The sequence below is a fragment of the Diadema setosum genome, chromosome 5 (assembly GCF_964275005.1).
Source record: "Diadema setosum chromosome 5, eeDiaSeto1, whole genome shotgun sequence".
In the NCBI taxonomy this organism is placed as follows: domain Eukaryota; kingdom Metazoa; phylum Echinodermata; class Echinoidea; order Diadematoida; family Diadematidae; genus Diadema; species Diadema setosum.
The window spans coordinates 23,405,673-23,424,731 of record NC_092689.1 but is presented as its reverse complement, the minus strand read 5'-3'; the positions used below and the strand labels follow the sequence as shown (position 1 = coordinate 23,424,731).

Below are 19,059 nucleotides of genomic sequence, written 5' to 3'. Positions count from 1 at the left end.
AACTGATATAGTATATTGTAACAAAATGAAATTCGTTCATATCAATTCAGTAACACAATGTAGTCGTGGTTACTTTGTGCTGATTTATACATGTAACAAGCTATACATTGTAAAAAGGTATTCAGTCTTCTGTATTGATGATGTTAGTGGTTTTTGTGGAGTTTCAGATAGTGATAAAAAGTATGGATGATAAGTGCAGCGATAATTCCTACAGTTTATATAGTTCAAAGTTGTGTTACAGATGTTTGATACATACATTTAGCATTGTGTGTGTGTATATATACGTGTGTATACAGGTTGGCCATATGACACATTCTAGACAATTAATCTTAACTGATTAGCAAACGTGATCAGCTATGGAACTGAATATGGTACTAATGTATGATGTTAATGATTCTAATTAAACTGTTAAAAGTTTAAAGGGATAGCATAACTGTGTGTAAAAATAAGGCAATTATAAGGAAATTTTAGGGCAATTTGATAACCATGCCTATAATAATTTCATACAGGTACTAATACCTGCCTCATAGTCGTGTGATAGATCGTCATGTCAATAGCAAACTGACAACGTACGATGAATGTGTTATATATTGAACAACTGTCTTTCAAGTCCATAACGTTCCCCGTATTTTCCCGTCGAGACGTGTGGCCGAGTGGTTAAAGGCGGCATCTCAGTGACGTGAGGTTGCGGGTTCGAACCCCACAAGATCACGAAACAAAATACTTAGCTACTATACTGTTTTTTTGTTCTTCAATTTTGTATTACATATTCGTCCATGTAGAAATCACGTTCGTATATAAACGTACCTATACACACACACAGACACACACACACGCCATATCCCTCTTTTTTGTGTGTTCGAGACCACATTGCTTCGACTGCAGCAAATTTTGCAGGTTGACTTTGTCAAACCGATCATAGTATGTAATGACGACGACTGAGGTGTTGTACTTTGAACAATTGTCTTTCAAGACGATGTCATTGTTTTGTAATTTGATGACGTCATTACACTGAAAATTGTGATTAAAGGCAAGGTATCAAAACCAGCTGATTATAGGTTTTATATCTGCGGGACGTATTTTTCCCAAGTTGCCAGAAATGGCATAGCGACCTCAGTCGTTACAAGGCCGCTTTTCCGTCTAGCAATGCAATAGATGTTCACACGGCCACGTTAGTTGAGTGGGCATTGACTTTCACCCTGTTATATCTATACATTGTTGTTTGTTTTTTTGTCTTACCATTTCCGTGGATGACCCGTGGCCGAGTGGTTACAGAAACGGTTTCGCATGCACGCTCAATACAACTTCAAGGTGCCTATATCACATTCTTTTCTTTGTCGATCACAGATGACTGTCATCTGATGACCACAAGCGTATCACCTAACTCGTCCTCAATGTGACGAGTTTTCATGTCTCGTTGTAATTATATTTGTAGTACAATAAAAGACAGTTTTGTGATATTCTAAGTGTGCATGTCCTATCATGTATAAACAGGAGCGATTCAGCAATTGCATCGCTGCAAACACGCAAAACCATACACTTAAATACACACATACCCGCATACACCGTCATAATACATACACATTATACACACACACATGCTCAAAGACACATCCCTCAAGCACCTCAACAGAAGTTCGAAATGCACCAAGAGGCATTTTCTTTGTAGCAAAGTATCGGAATTATATATATATATATATATATATATATTATGTATTTTACTCTATATGTACAAAGAATTATAATTTTATGATTGTATGGGCAGTACAAGTATTAGACAGTTTTTTATACTGTATTTATATGTATGCATCAAGCCTTTTATGTACAATTGTGAGCAATTCAGCAATTTCAATGCTGCAAGTCACGATTCCAATAAACCATGAATAATAATGATAATCAAATCTTCGACATTTTTTAGGTAATCTCGTTCCCCACCCCATCCCCCTCCCCCCACAAAAAAAAAAATCTGCGTTAAAAAAAAGAAAAGAATGATAATCATGTTATGATGTGCATATTAAGGTCAGCCTACTAGAAAAACATCTACAACAGTAGTTGTGAAATGAAGTTTACAAGGAAATATTTCACAACATGCTCAATGTCGCAGCTCACACCTGCTTCAAGGGCGTAGTCTTCAGTGAATTCATCAGTATTATAAAATACTTGCCAACGTTAGAGAAAAGCGATGTAAGTATCACTTATATAAATCCAGTAATTCAGAGGCTTTCACAAATTCAACACGAAAAAAATCACCACAACAAACCTTATTTATGCATAACAGAGGGCTAGAATAAAAAGAAATACTCTACACCATGTAACAATAACGGCAAATAACAATATATATATATATATAATATACATATATGTATGTATATATATATAATATGTATATGTATAAATATACATATATAATATACATATATATATGTATATGTATATATATATATCCGTTTGGTATATATCCGTCGGGAATATGAAGTTTGTTGAGGATTGAAAAGTGAGGATTGAAAATATATATATATATATATATATATATATATATAATTAACAGTTACAGCACCAAACGACAGAAAAGTGAAGCCAGAGAGTCAATGGTGTTAGATGGAAAGATGGACGGAGTTTACTTGCTGCTAGACATACAAAAATTACTTCAGCAAAATACGTTCATGTGATTATGACACTTAATGCCTCATCACTGTTGAATATGAATTCTGAACTTATAAACAAATTTACACGAAGACTTACCGTTGTACCGACGAAATAGCCCTTGCCCTGGCTGTTGTACTGAAGCCCCTTGCTCAGTGCTTTCATGGCGTTTACAGAATCCGTCTCCATGAAGTCCTGCTTCTTCTTGGCCTATTTGACAAGGAAACGTAGCACTTGCTCGATTATCAATCATGGTGTCCATGGGTAAACAAGCATCTGAAATTTATCTACTTCGTCTCCCAGGATCGGGGAAGACTGCGATTGAGTCTAAAACTGCGATTGTGTTTGCATATGTTCAATTTACCCTGACGATATGAAATGATGTATGCCATGTAATACAATTGTGGTGAACATTCTTCCGACCTACCATGGGCCAAGTAGTACATCAGTAAAAGTAAAGAAAAATGGAACAGTACTTTCAAACATACTGAAATGAATGTGAAAGTTTTGTTCAATCCAGGTGCCTTCACAGCTAGATGAGGAGGCTCACAAAAGAAAAAAAAAAATCATGACGTGTGTTGCGACAAAGATTGTCGCCCCGTCAAAGATTGTCGTCTGGCGATAATCTTTGATGAGGGCTGGCGGCAAAGATTGTCGTCTGGCGACAATCTTTGATGAGGGCTGGCGGCAAAGATTGTCGCCCGCCCTCGAAGCACATTTTGCTGGGTAATATCGTTCTTGACATAGTCCTTGAAATACCAACACATAACTTACATGGCTACATCCATGCAAACATGCCATGTATAGAAGTCATGGTGAGGTTTCAAGGAAGTGTGTATGTGCGCGCGCACATGATAATTTAGTGTCCGTTTGTGCGTGTGTGTGTGTGTGTGTGTGTGAGTGTGTGCGTGTGTGTGTGTGTGCGTGCGTGTGTGTATGTGTTAATGTAGCGGGCACTGTTTTTTTAGTCATGGGAGTAACCACAGTCGGGGAGTTTGTGTCCTCATATCAAATAAATTAAAGTTGAAGGTATTGAAGAAGGAGGGTGACTCAGAAGGGAGATACATATTATTGGAGATTGAAGTATCCAATACAAGTTACATTTTATGCAATGTTTATTTTCCGGTTCGAGAAAAGCAGCAAGAGCAAATTGATTTTTTAAATAAGTTAAGTGATCACCTCAACAATTTTAATGTTAATAACTCGTTTATGATTATTGGTGGGGACTTTAATATGATTCGAAATTTTGATTATGATATTTCGAGTAAAAGGAGTACTATAGGCCATCAGTTTAATTTAGAATTTGAACATTTCCTTGGAACCTTCGATGCCTTAGACATATGGAGGAAAAGAAATCCAGATAAGATCCAATTTACATATAAGCAGAAGAACCCTTTGATACAAAGTAGGTTAGATTATTGGATAATTTCTAATCAATTGGAGAAGCAAATTTTAGAGTGTAATATCTTTTCATCAATTGCCCCTGATCACTCGGCTATTCAGTTAGGATTGATCTTAAATTACAACATTTCAAAGAATATAGGACCATCTTATTGGAAGTTTAATAATAGTTTGTGTTTAGATAAAGAATATGTACTTTTTTTGAGAGCAGAAATTAAATCTATAATAGAGCAAGGAAAGAAGGAGTTTACAGATGTTAGAGTCCTTTGGGATTTTGTTAAAATGAAAATTCGTGAAATAACAAAGAAATATTCGAAAGGAAAGGCGCAAGAAATACAGGAAAAAATAAGGAAATTGCAGAAAAATATTTCTGATTTAGAACAATTGTTAATTATTTCCAAAGATAATGATATTTTACATCAATTAGAATTGAAGAGAAATGAGATGAAAGGATTATATGATCAGAAAGTAGCGGGATTAAAAGTGAGATCGCGGGCTAAGTGGTTTGAGGAAAGTGAAATTAATGAAAATTATTTTAAACAATTATTAGCATCTAATCAGAGAAAAACATTTATAGATAAATTAAAATTAGAAGATAGTGTAGAAATTACTGATTCGAAGCAGATTCTGAAAGAAATTAAAAAATTTTATCAAAATTTGTATTCTCAAGGTGAGATAATAGACAATAAAGAGGATCTTTTTATTAATATGCCTCATTTGAATATAGGTGAAGACAGTAAAAAATCATGTGATGAGAAGATTACAATGGGTGAATGTATTTCGATATTAAATAAAATGCCTTTAAATAAATCACCAGGAAATGATGGTTTAACAGTTGAATTTTATCGAACATTTTGGTCTGATATAGGAAACCTTGTTTTAGAATCTTTTAATGCAGCTTTTGAGAAAGGGGAATTATCAATCTCACAAAGACAAGGCGTAATAACAATAATTAAAAAAGAAGATAAAGATCCTTTGTATATTTGTAATTACCGACCAATTACCCTTCTTAATGTAGACTATAAACTTTTATCTAAAGTTTTATCTGAAAGAATAAAACTGGTATTAGGAGAAGTTATACACGTAGATCAAGTTGGATTTTTGCCCGAGAGGAATATTGGAGAGGCTGTTAGGGTTATTGATGATATTATATTTTATACGCAGTTGTACAATGTGCAGGGCTATCTAGTGACAGTCGACTTTGAGAAAGCTTTTGACACCGTCTCACACTCTTACATGAAATTATTAATGACAAAATATGGCTTTGGTCCATATTTTTGTAGATGGATAGAAGTCTTATACAACAATGCAATTAGTTGTGTTATGAATGGAGGCTTCTCCACGGGATACTTCGAAATAGGTAGGGGAGTAAGGCAAGGGGATCCCTTGTCTCCATACCTCTTTCTGTTGATTATAGAAACACTAGCATTGTTTATTCGAAATGAAAAAGATTTAAAGGGTATCTTGATTGGTGATATGGAGACAAAGATAGTAATGTATGCAGATGATTGTTCAATTTTTGTGAAAGAAAAACGTGATATAAAAAGATTAGATAATATATTGGATTCTTTTTATTATACATCGGGATTAAAGATAAACAGGGATAAGACATATATTATGAAATTGGGGTCTTCTAGTCAGAATAATGATAACTTGACTGGAATAACGCTGGGCAAATTGGTTCAAACAGTTAAAGTGCTAGGAATATATTTTTCTTTAGATATTAATGTTAAAGAAGAAATGAATTATAAAGAAATTTTGAGTAAAATAAAAAAATTGTTGGGATGGTGGAAGCAAAGGGATTTGACCCTTTTTGGGAAAATTCAACTGGTTAAAGTATCTGCTATATCTAAGCTATTATACGTTTCTTCCATAATGTCAGTACCTCGATGGGTTTTCAGAGAGGTGGAAACGATTTGTTTTAATTTTATTTGGAACGGTCGTGACAAAATAAAGAGAAATTTATTGTATTTGAATTATGATAAAGGGGGAATGAAAATGCTGAATTTTAGGTACATGGTGTATGCCCAGCGCATAATGTGGATTAAGAGACTTTTTAGAGGTGATAAGAATATGAAATGGAAACAGTTTTTTGAACATGTATTTAACAAAGTAGGAGGGAGACTAATTTTTCATTGTAATTATGATCCCCGGTTATTAAATATTAAAGCGCCGAAGTTGTATTTAGAATTTTTAGATATCTGGGATTATTTGAAAGGAAAAAATGTAATTGTTAAAGAAACGTATAATGAAAATCAAATAATTTTTAATAATTTTTTTATTTCAGGTAGGAATTTTCCCTTTAATGAAAAACTATTTAAAGCTAATGTTTTTCAAGTTAAACATGTCATTGACGCAGGTGGAAAAATTAGACCAGGGGCTTATTTTATTAGAAAGGGCCTAAATGCAGACGATTTAATCTCTCTTTATGAATTGTATGATAAATTTCCAGCAGAATGGAAGGTGGCGAGAAAAGGTAACGTGAGGGATCATATTTTGAGTGATAACCCTGCTGATGTTTTTGAAATTAGTCTTAATATAAACAAAAAAGTGTACCCCTTATTGTCAGTATCTTCAAAAATGATATACAATATTTTTATTGGTACCATTGAAGATTCTTTTCTTTCAAAACACCCAGAAGTATTAGCATTAAACATGGATAGATCGGCTACTGCAGTTTGTTTTTCTATTCCTAGAATTTCGACACTAGACTGGAAGCTGAGAGAATTCCAATATAAGCTTCTGCACAATGTTATTTTTTGTAATGATAAACTTCACCAGTTTGGAATAACACAATCAAATCTGTGCTCCTTTTGTAGGGAAGAGGTTGAAACATATTATCATATATTTTATGACTGTCCTTTAGTTTATCGAATATGGATGAGGTAGGAAATAAACTAAAATTTCCTCAGTTTGTTAATATAAATTGGCTTGACGTTTTACTTGGATTCAGGGAAAATATCAAACTCGATGCTTTGTTGAATCATGTGTTAATTTTGATTAAGCATATGATTTTTGCTAACCGTAAAAGTGGAAGAGTTCCAACCTGTAAAGAAATATCTAAGGCAATTGCCACCTCAAAACAGTCTGAATATGAAAAAGCAACTTTAAAGGATAAATTGATATTACATTACGCGAAATGGGAAAATTATACTTCATGAAATACCTGGTTTAATTATTGCATCCCGTTTAAGACATATCTTTTGTATTTATCTCAGTCAATCTATTTAAAATGAATGGAATATCCTGTGTTTTGCTTTGCCCGCTCCATATACTGGTTCCTTTTCTCTGATCGTCATTATTAAAGCTTAATTATCTGGTTATCAATCTCCACTTGCCTATGACCCAGAGAGATATTAGTTCTCATGATGTTTATAACTGGTGAATAGATTACATTTTAAAGATTTTGTAATTCCATCACCTCTCATGTTTCTTGTACAGTGTATTTGTTTTAGATAAAATCTTTATTCAGACTGGTGACTGAATCATGTCAAGTGCGTACAATTTATTAATGTTCAATCTATATTTTGCACAAACCTTTTTGTTGTCCGTCAAACAGTGTAATATAGATATTTTGTGTCACTACAATGTAACAATGTTGATTGGTCTGAATAAAGGCTATAAAAAGCGTCAAAAAAAAAATGTATATGATGGAAGAGTGTGTTTATTATGTCAGCGTATGTGTTTTGGCTGCGCGTGGGGAGGGATAAGCTGGTGCTGGCATAAACGTTATATTGATTTTATCAGCAGCTTTGAGTTTGATGAGTTTGACGGATTTGTGTATGAATTCGGAGTGGTGCTTGCGTGCGGGCGGATGCTGCTTTTATGCATACGGTCCATTATGTCTTATGTATCAACATTAGGAAGTCGCTTCATCAGGAAGGAAGGTGGTATCTGTTCGGGTGTGTGTGTGGGGGGGGGGAGGGGAGGGTTACATTTCGTTATTGCGAAGGTTCCTAATTCTGAAGGCTCTTTAGTCCGAAGGTTCGTTATTCCGAAGGTTCGTTATTCCGAATTTCATTTTCGGATCAACGAACCTTCGGAATAACGCCACAAATGTTCGGATTAACGAACCCTTTTTCATTTTCTGACTAACTAACCTCTAGGTATAGGGAATTGTGTGTTTCGGATAAATGAACCTTCGGAAAAAACGAACCTTCGGAATAACGAACAGCACCCGTGTGTGTATATGTGTGTGGGCGTGAGTATGTATGTGGATTGGTGAATATGGGTGTGGGATGATTTAGGTTTTGGTTAATCGGGGGTTGGTGGGTTGGGGATTTGATTTGAAAAAGGATAGTTATAAATGGTATGACAGATTTTGGTAGGATTTAATATCTAGGATAGATATAGATTTGTTTCGGTTGGGGGGTGGTCGGTTTTTGTATAATGTATTTGTGTGCTTTTCATGTATTATTATCATTACAATATATATTATGAACACTAAAAAACAATCGGTGTGTGTGTGTGTGTGTGTGTGTGTGTGATGGAGCGCTGCGCGTATTATGGGAATTGTGTCGCTTGAATGTTTCGTTCCTATTATCTCCTGCGTGCTTACGTGGACACAAGAACGCTCGCACACAACACACATACGTAGGGCCTACGCAGCCCACGAACACCAAACCCCTCAGATACTCATGCAGGCACAAAACTGCGCCCACAAACACGCATCATCACACACCCTTTGATATACACATACGCCACTATATACCCACATACACACGTTCGCATACAGGCACACGTATACACACAGACAAACAACACTACCACTATGCAACCACCACACACGCACAGTTTCTACATATTGTATTATTATACTCCAAACACACACACACACACACACGCACACACACACACACACAGCTATATGCAAACGCATACACAAGTCACTTATTGTACGCACCTACAAATCATACACAGCACATACCATGCAGCTCCCAACAAACACAAACACAAACACACACCCACACACACATACGCATAACTTACAAGTCATACCCATCCCACCAAAGCATAACACCGGAGCAACCACCCCGAGCCGGGGGCGACAATCTTTGACGGGGCGACAATCTTTGTCGCAACAATTTTTTTGCCATCATAAATTGTCGCCATCGAGGTCAAAAATTGGGAACTGCACAAGCGTCAAAGATTGTCGCCAGACGACAATCTTTGACGGGGCGACAATCTTTGTCGCAACAACGTGTCCCAGTGCTGGAATGGTATCAAGCAAGTATGAAGAGCTTTCCACAAAATAAAATGTGAAAGTACACATTCCCTCAATTTGTTACTGACGTAATATTCCCCTTGAAGGAAGTAAGTCAAATGATCTTTTGTCATGATAGCAAACAGCAAAAATATGTGGAATTCTCTTTAAATTTTCTTTACACCGTTCCACTTCTAGGATGTTGCAGCCTTCTTATGCGGTGACGAAAAATCCGAAGTTTTAAATTACACAATATACAGTGTATATATATATATATATATATATATATATATATATATAGTATGTCCCCCCCAAAAAAAAAAAAAAAAAATTACAACGGGGCCCTCCGCAATGATATCTTTAAAAATTGTGAATCAATCTAAACACAAATTTCGACGATCTTGCGTGTGAATAATAGACAGAACGTGGACAGAAAAGATTCCCGACATCCTCTACAAAATTCCTCATTTCTCTTTGACCACTGAAGCAAATTAAATGGGGTTTTCTGTAAGATGTGGGCAATGAGTTATAGTTTCATACCCTGAATTTGTATTTAGATTGATTCACTATTTTTAAAGATATCATTGCGGAAAGCCCCGTTGTAATTTTTTTGGGGGGACATACTGTATATATTTGTTCAGACTGTTCGACTTTCCTCAAGCTTCGCTCGAGTGTCCTAATATTTCTACATTCACTGAAAACACATGTTCGGATTAATGAAAAAGTTCATCTTCGAACTGACGAACATGTTAGTGTAGGGAATTTGTGTGTTTCGGAATAACGAACCTTAGAAATAAGAAATATCACCCGCGAAAGATTGGTTAGGCAATAAAACATTATTGAAAGTTACCACGGATGGCGCAAAGTAATTTTGAACATGTTCAAAATTTCTTTGCGACAAGAAAAATTGTTAACGACCATGAAAACTGTTTGAGAATTTGATTCCAACTGTTTACGAATTTGATTGCAACTGTTAGCGAATCCTGAAATTCCCTAGAATTCGCAACACTCTCAAACATTCGCAGCTCATTGAGATACCCCCTTTTACGTATCTATACGGGAAAGGTTAACTTGACATTTCGGATGAATAAATACACCATTATTACTTTTTTTTCCTTGTTTCAGCCCCCCCCCCCAAAAAAAAAAAAACACACACATTAAAGGGATGGTATACAGTATTGGTGGAGATGAAAATTGGGCTTTTAACTTTTTGCGAGATACCAAGAAATCACTTATGATATAGTACAGAGCGTATCATTTTAAGAGGAATTCGAAGTTTATTTGATGAAAATCGGGTTGGGAATGACTGAGACATCCAAAAACACAGTAAAACAAAGCAATCGTAATAAAGTGTGGGTCCCACACTTTATTAGAATCGCTCTTTTTTGGATATCTCAGCCATTTCAAAACCAATTTTCAACAGATACATTTTGAATTCCTCATAGAATTACATGCTCTTTCACATTTCATAAGAGGTTTCTCATTATCTCACCAAAAAATGTTAGAAACCTGAAATTAGGTCTTAACCAAAACTATACAATCCCTTTAATTCGAATTGTAGCGTTTGCGGTAACATTTAGGCCTATTTCCTAGCGAAGGCAATAGCTTCCAGATATTCCAATGCTGTTCCATCTCGGCCCTCGGAAAGAGACTTCACGAATTTCCGGCGCGTACTCCTTGATTGTGTTTTGTTTGGCACCGGCAGTTGTTAGTGGCTGCTTGCACGCAAAGATATTTCAGACAATTACATGTAGAATGGACCTTCTCCGGTTTTAAAACAATGCGTGATTTTGCCCGTTGTTTAGTTCGGTTAAAAACAAAAAGAAAATTGTTATATCCGCACAATTTCGTCTTTGTTTTTAGGCCCGAAAATTATCTCGCTACAAACGGAACTTCAAATTTCCATAGGCTAGCACGCAAAGTTAGTTGAGACCGGACGATGTATCTCGTTATAGTCCGGTAGCCAAACCCGGATTTTGGGGCTAAGGTTGCATTGGAATGTTATAGGGTATTTTTTAAGTGATATTGAATGTTTAAACCTTCTATTTTATCAATCCACATGCTGGAGCTCTGTCAGCATTGAGCAATTTGAGATATACGCGGATATCCAAGATGGCCGCCGGCGGCCATCTTGAAAATGCTATTTACTTACTTTTAACCCCCCCCCCCTCCCATAGCACATCAAAAATGGGCCTTGAAGGTTTTTAGGGATGGAGAATTCAAATCTGAGGTTAGTTTCAGGATATTACTATGTTTTGATGTCTTAAAATGAAATGGCGTCCATTTTTCAAGATGGCCGCCATATTATAAACATGCTGTAGTGTAGACTATGTAGAATCGCGCAAAGACCTGACTTATCATTTAAGTTTTCCCTTTATTTTTTGGGGGGGGGGAGGACAAGGGAGTTGCATAATGTAAAAAAAAATATGAAGATTAAGGCCTAAAGCTTAGATTCATAGATAAAAACAATACAGGTTAATCCTGTTATAACAAGGTCGCTTATAACGAATGACCGCTTACAACGAAGCAATGCTAGCTGAAGTCCCGATTCTCTGAAAATACAAACCTATAGCACAGCGATTCGCATACAACGTAATTCGCTTATAACGACGTATTTTATGTGATCCCAAGCATTTCGTTATAACAGGATTCGACTGTAGAGTTATCAGAAGTATTTCAAAATAGTCATGTTGCTTTTCTGTATACATGTAATTGTACATTGGTATACACATAATTTCAAGGTATCTTTTTGATATGATTTTTTAAAATACTTCTGTTCTGTAACGGCTGATTATTCTTGTCACAATGACCAAACGAGTGAGGTAAGAGATATTACCAGCAATCCAGAAGAAGCAAATGAAATAGATGCATAAACAGTAAGAATCTTCAAGAAAAAGACTGATATTCAGGAACATGATCCATACATCTGAACCAAATAAAGTAGTCGACAAACTTAAATATTTGGTTCTTGATAGAACAGAAGATCTGTTTTCTCACCTCTGCCTGTAGCAGTGTAACCAATGGTGACACTACAGGGGAACAAGCACTTCATTCAGGTAGGATTGTTGAGTTGTTTCGCACTACTCTTCTGCAAGGACAGATCTTCCAACAGTCATTAAGGTTCCAGTTTGATCATTATATTGTATCACCCAAAAGAGATCACTTTCAAAATCACATCTAAAAGATACCTTGAAATTATGTGTGGTGATACCAATAATGTATACAGAAAAGCAACATGACTATTTTGAAATACTTCTGATAATACCAGGGGCCGCGGAACGTTTTTCAAGGGTTTTTTCCCAGGGTGAGAACTTTTTGCATTTTGATGTTGTAAATGGCGCAATTTGATGCGTGTTTTTGCGCGTCTTATGGAATTGAAACGGCCACATTTGTTTAATTAAGGTAGCAGGATATTTTGATGTGGATTATTATTGAACAACTTGCCTGTAAAGACATTAGTGGTAGCATTTTAATAAACTTCTTGTATTGATTATTACAATGAATTTCATGAACGCTGTCTTTCGTAAAGCAATCAAACAGAAAAGGCATGCACACGTCGAGGGTGTACATAAGGGATATTTCTCCTTCCACACTAAGGTGATTTTACATTTTCAGACCTGATATTGAGCGATCTGGTGCAAACTTTTGTTGAAATACTTGGAGTTTTGTCTAGCTCCCCCCCCCCCCAAAAAAAGAGGAAATAATTAGGGCTTTTTTCAGGGAAGTGTTAATAGCAAAATCATGGGACTTAGCTATTTTTCCGCATGTGCATCACCTGTGTGTATGTACAAAGTCTAATGAGGTAGAGGGGGAGGGTTTGGGAGGGGGATGCCCCCTCCCACTCGACGGAGCTATTGAGTTTTTAAAATTGAAATAAAGCGAGCTGAAGCACACTTTTTGTGGGAAATTGCCATTCCCCAAAGTGTACTAAGTCTATAGAGGGGACCAATCAATGGGAAGGTGGCAAGATACCTCTCCCATATTCGAGGGAGGTTTGTTTTTTTTTTTTTTTCATTTTTAGAACTGAGATTCAACAATCTGGCGCACACTTCTGTTGGAATATCTGAAAATTTGTCAAATACAGAAGTGCAAGTCTGTAGAAGGAAACATAACAGTATGATGTGGGAGGGGATAAGCCCTATTCTCCCTCCCACATGAGGGAGATTCTGTATTTTCTGATTGCAGTTAAACGTTTTTGTGCACACATTTTGTGGTATATGTTTGGAAAACTCGAAGTGTAGCCATAGTCTACTTGTTTGCATGGGAGGGGGGGGGGATAGGGAGAAAGCGTGGGAGAGTAATATCCTCACCCTTCCCGTACGAGGGAGCTTTTGCCTTTTTAAAATTGAAAATGAGATCTATATTTCGTATACGCATATTTGATGGAATATTTGGGAAAGTATTACAAAAATGATGGGGGAACCGAGAGAGGAAAGGGTTGATTAAAAGGCGATATTCCCCTTGTACATGACGGAACTTCTGATTTTTTTCGGAATGTAAGTCTTGTGCATTCAGAATTATTCAGAAAATTAAGGGGGCGACTGCCCCCATCCCCCCCCCCCCCGCTTTTGCTATGCTGGTGCTTAGACGGGAACTTTATGTAAGGGCGGAATCTTGGGATATTCATATTCATGGGTATTTTGATTTTTTGTCCCCGATTTTTTCCTTTTTTTCTTTCTTTCTTTTCTTTTTTTTTTCACAAACCAAACGTGTGTGTGTGTGTGTGTGTGTGTGTGTGGGGGGGGGGCTGCAGCCCCCCCCCCCCCCGTTCCGCGGCCCCTGTAATACTACAGTCGAAACCTGTTACAACGAAATGCTTGGGATCACATAAAATACTTAATTATAAGCGAATTTCGTTGTATACATATGCGAATCGCTGTGCTATAGGTTTGTATGTACAGAGAATCGGGACTTCAGCTAGCATTGCTTCGTTGTAAGCGGTCATTCGTTATAAGCGACTTCGTTATAACAGGTAACCTGTATTATTTTTATCAATGAATCTAAGCTTAATAAGCCTTAATCTTCATAAATATTTTACATTATGCACCTCCCTTGCCCCCAAAAAAGGGAAAACTTAAATGATAAGTTTGGTCTTTGCGCGATTCTACATAGTCTACACTACAGCATGTTTGTATGGCGGCCATCTTGAAAAATGGCCGCCATTTTATTATAAGACATCAAAACATAGTAACATCCTGAAACTAACCTCAGATTTGAATTCTCCATCCCTAAAAACATTCAATGCCCATTTTTGATGTACTAGGGGGGTTAAAAGTAAGTAATCATTGCATTTTCAAGATGGCCGCCGGCGGCCATCTTGGATTTCCGCGTATATCTCAAATTGCTCAATGCTGACAGAGCTCCAGCATGTGGATTGTTAAAATAGAGGGTCTTAACAGTCAACATCAATTAAAAAAAAAACAAAAAAACAAACTATAACATTCCAATGCAATCTTACCCCCCATGGCTGCCGGACTATTATAAGCGGATTCTCGTTGCATCCGATCTTGTTATAACGGAAATCCCCTGTAGATACTTGTGATACTCAGTAATCAACACAATGTTCATGAGGAGCGTGAACAGTATGAGACCATAAGCAGGCAAGAAAGGAACGTTTACTGTACCTTGGTCGCTTCATCCTTCTCAAAGGCAAACTTGATCGTGCCGTTGAAGAGGTCGAGTACAGTCTCGCAGACGACATCGATCCTGATTGTCTCCAAAGTATTCTTACCGTACATCCCTGCAGTAAGAGCAAAGGAACAGTCTTTGTAATCTGATAACACAAACCTTTCATCCGTGTTCTCTGCCAATAGGCACGCGTGTTGAATTGTGTCATATCAGATACAATTGTATCTTTCTGAAACACATTACATGAATTATGCCTTTGGTACACAATGTGTAGCCTACGGAAAATGCTTGCAAAATGAGTTTAAATAATGAATAAAGAACTTTTCATTTCTACGAAAGTGCTTCAGGTTTATGTTAAATCATGGGCTCAGATATGGTCTGTCTTCGATACGCCGCATTGTCACGTACAGTGTTCGTAGGACTTGCTTTGAACGAAATCATGCTCATACATGCTAAAACATTTCTCTGCGCAGCAAAACATCGAATTAGCACTTCCGATATCATAGATATGTGAAGAAAATGAAGTTTTGAAACAGATTTTAGGTACTTTGTAATTTTATGCCTTAAATTTGAAATGTATTCGCAATTCTGCGCCACTATGTCCATCTGGAACCTACTGGACTTCGCTTCTTTCCATGTCAGTTAACATTTGACAATCTTACACGCTTACTGCCCGTGTATTAAAACTTCAATGGAAACATTGTATGCGGTCGATATGTGTGTATATGACATACGTACATTAATACGTATTAATGACATACGTCTGTTGCCGAGTTTATTTTATCAAACTTTGGAAGAATACTCACCAAATTCCCTGGCAAGGTACCGCTCGATAGCGCTAGATTGCGGGATGGGTGGGTTGTTATCCACAATCAGTACTGGCAGTTTCCCCAAGGGGAGCCCTGGATGGTATAGGCAGATTGGTAAAATTCACGCATAAGCTTGGTCATGTCGTGTCATCGGTAGTAACAAGTAACAAATCCTCTTTGTTATCTAGCCTTTCTAAGAGCATGGCAGTTTAAGGATTTTTTCGCCACAGATTGTACAGAAGCCTACTTTCCCGCTCTTAATGCTCCACATAAAATATATGGTTAATAGATATGTTGTCCGAGTCAATATTTATGAGAATTTGTTAGAATTGATGGAAGAAGAATGGGATGGTAGAGAAAATATTATTCAATTCAATTCAATTCAATAGTTTATTTATTTCCATCATCAAAAATAGAAAAGAAAAAGGGAACATGATCCAAAGTGGTACAATTTTTCAATTTGTCTTTCATTTATCTGATAAAGGCACTTTTTTCAGATACAATATAAAGTATAATATTATGCACGAATGATGTCATAAAAAAGAAACAATGCACTTAGCCATGGCAACAAAAATATTAAATAATTATAACGATGGAAAACAGTGTTTCACTAAAAAGCCAAGCTTGTAAGACGTGGAACACTGGAACAAAACAACAACAACAGCAGCAATTTGTTATACCAAAAAAAAAAACATATTCATTTTAGATTCTTCTATATACTATATATACTCGATGAGACTTAAATTGTACATTAGATCTGCAGATGAATAAGATGGGTGGGACATATGTGCACACACACACACACACACACAATTGTGTAGTTCAAAAAATAAGGAATATAATGATACATTTTTAACTATTAGATATTTGGAGGTCCTGGAGAATGAATTGGAATAGAAGACAATTCATGGTGACAAAACAAAATGCCGAAAAAACACACATCTCATTCAATGTCTGCTCGATTATTTTTTGATTAATTCATATTCAAAGGTTAAGGTGAATATTACCTGGGCGTATACGAACTGACCACCTTGAAATTACATAAGAGTAAACATGAAAAAGGATATTGGAAGTTGAATGTATATCTCCTCCAAGACGAAAATTACGTAAAGGAAATGAATGAGAAGATTAAATATTGGAAGAGAGAATATTCATCCATGGAACAAGAGCGAAATGGGACTGGATAGAACTTCAGACCAGGTGTTTTAGTGTCAGATATTCTGGTAATAAGCAGAAGCAAATGTTGGAAAATGAGAAAGTTTTACAGAATTATTGGAATATGTTAGAAAGTAGATTGGCTGTAGACAGAGAAGATAGCATAATACATGAGATTGAGAAGTTTAAGGAGAAACTGTTGGAAATAGATGAAATGAAGATATCTTGGCTTATTGTGAGATCCCGGGGTCGCTGGTATGAGAAAGGAGAAAAGAGTAACAGCTATATATTTTTTTAGGATTGGAGAAAAGAAACAATGTAAGAAAAATGTGTTGTTAAGTGTTGAAGCATGGCGAGTTAATTACTGATTTCAGAGACATTCTAGCTGCCCAAAAGCAGCTTTAAGAGCTTCATGCTTCAAAGTTAGATGGTGGAGCAAGGGTACAATACTTTATGTACACAAAGATATATCTTTTAATCGCCGATGTGATCTTGATATTAACACTGATTTTTTTTTTTGAGAGTATATTCATAGAAATAACAAATTGCAATACCTCTATTTTGATATGTGTTTTGTATAGACCACCCAATAAGTCACTTAATAAATTTTGTTAGTCTTTGAATCATATTTTAGATATTGTTAAAAAGGAAAAGAAATGTTTTTATCTAATGGGTGATTTTGATATTGATTTGCTTAGAATAGGATATGTGCAATATGTAAATGATTGTTTGGATTTGTTTTCATTGAATTCTATGTTACCTTTGGTTCATTATCCCACACGTGTAACTGACTCTTCCGCCTCATTACTTGACAATATTTCTATTAATGCTTCTTGTCAGATTCACTCCGGAATTATATCAGATCATTTCCCGATATATTGTATTTTATAAAATTAGATAAAGATTGTATTGTATAAAAGTGTGATTTAATCGTTTAAAAGTCAGCAAAGACAAATGAAGAGAAACATAAATGAAAATAATATATATATTATATATATATATATATATATATATATTTTTTTTTTTTTTTTTTTTTACGGTGACTGGAATCCACGTCTTGGGTATATGATAGAAATGATGGTCACATTAGTTTTGATAATTATTTTGATTTAATCACTGACAAATATAATGAATCATTTCCGATGATTTCAACTTGTTGTAAACGAAGGAAAAATGATAATGTATGGTGTACAAATGATATTCGTAAATTAATAAGGAAAAGTGTAAAATGTATAAACTGTATAAGAAGAATCCAAATGATTATCGTAAAACTCTTTATAAGAAATATCGAAATAAAGTGACTAGTATGATAAAATTAGCTAAAAAGAAATATGAGAAAAAAGTTAGCTGATAGTACTGGGAATAGTAAAAAGACATGGGATGCGATTAATAATGCCCTAGGGAAAAAGTGCAATAAGAAAACAACCATTAAATCTATCAAGTGTAATAATAAAACAATTGTAAATGAGAAAGAGATTTGTAATTTTTAAATACATATTTTGTTAATATTGGTTGCGATATTAATTCGTCTTTTAATGATTGAGACGAGTATGATTATCTTCAATATGTTACAAAAGTTGAGTCAACCGCATTTTTTAAACCAATTACTTGTAAAGAAATAATTGATGTTGTAACCAGTTTTAAGAATGATGTCAGTGCTGGATACGATAATATTGATATGCGAATTGTGAAAAGAGCTATTCATTTGATATGTAAACCCTTATGTGCAATATTTAATCAGTGCATGGAATCTGGTATTTTTCCAGATAAACTGAAGATAGCAAGAGTTGTACCTGTTTTTTTAAAAGTGGTTCCCCTGATTTAATGACAAATTATTGCCCAATATCAGTTTTATCCGTTTTCTCCAAAGTTTTTGAAAAATGTATTTCCACTAGGCTTGTTGAATTTCTGACAAAGTGCAATATCATCAAGAAAAATCAGTATGGATTTAGACCGGGGCACTCCACATCTTCTGCATTGATTGATTTCATTCATAAGGTGACCTGTGCAATAGACAGCGGGAAAATTTTACTGGGCTTATTTTTAGACCTGAGCAAAGCATTTGACACGCTTGATCATATAATATTCTTTTAGCTAAATTAGGTCAGTATGGTATTCGTAGAGTTATTTTAATTTCTTTTTAAAGTTATTTGAGTAATCGCAGGCAGTTTGTACCAATTGATAAGAATGTTTCTGAATATAAAAACATAAGATGTAGAG

The 19,059-nt window shown here is 35.6% G+C and overlaps 1 protein-coding gene across 2 annotated transcripts in view; it reads right to left on the bottom strand.

Moving 5' to 3' along the window:
* Positions 1-19,059, bottom strand: part of LOC140229207 (S-crystallin SL11-like) — an 82,097-nt gene that overhangs the window by 40,306 nt on the left and 22,732 nt on the right. For both annotated transcript variants that reach the window (XM_072309477.1, XM_072309476.1), the window contains 3 exons: positions 15,682-15,777; positions 14,872-14,987; positions 2,743-2,853 (listed from right to left, as the gene is read on the bottom strand). In XM_072309477.1, the coding sequence (XP_072165578.1) occupies positions 2,743-2,853; positions 14,872-14,987; positions 15,682-15,777 (323 nt within the window). The remainder of the gene's footprint in view (positions 1-2,742; positions 2,854-14,871; positions 14,988-15,681; positions 15,778-19,059) is intronic.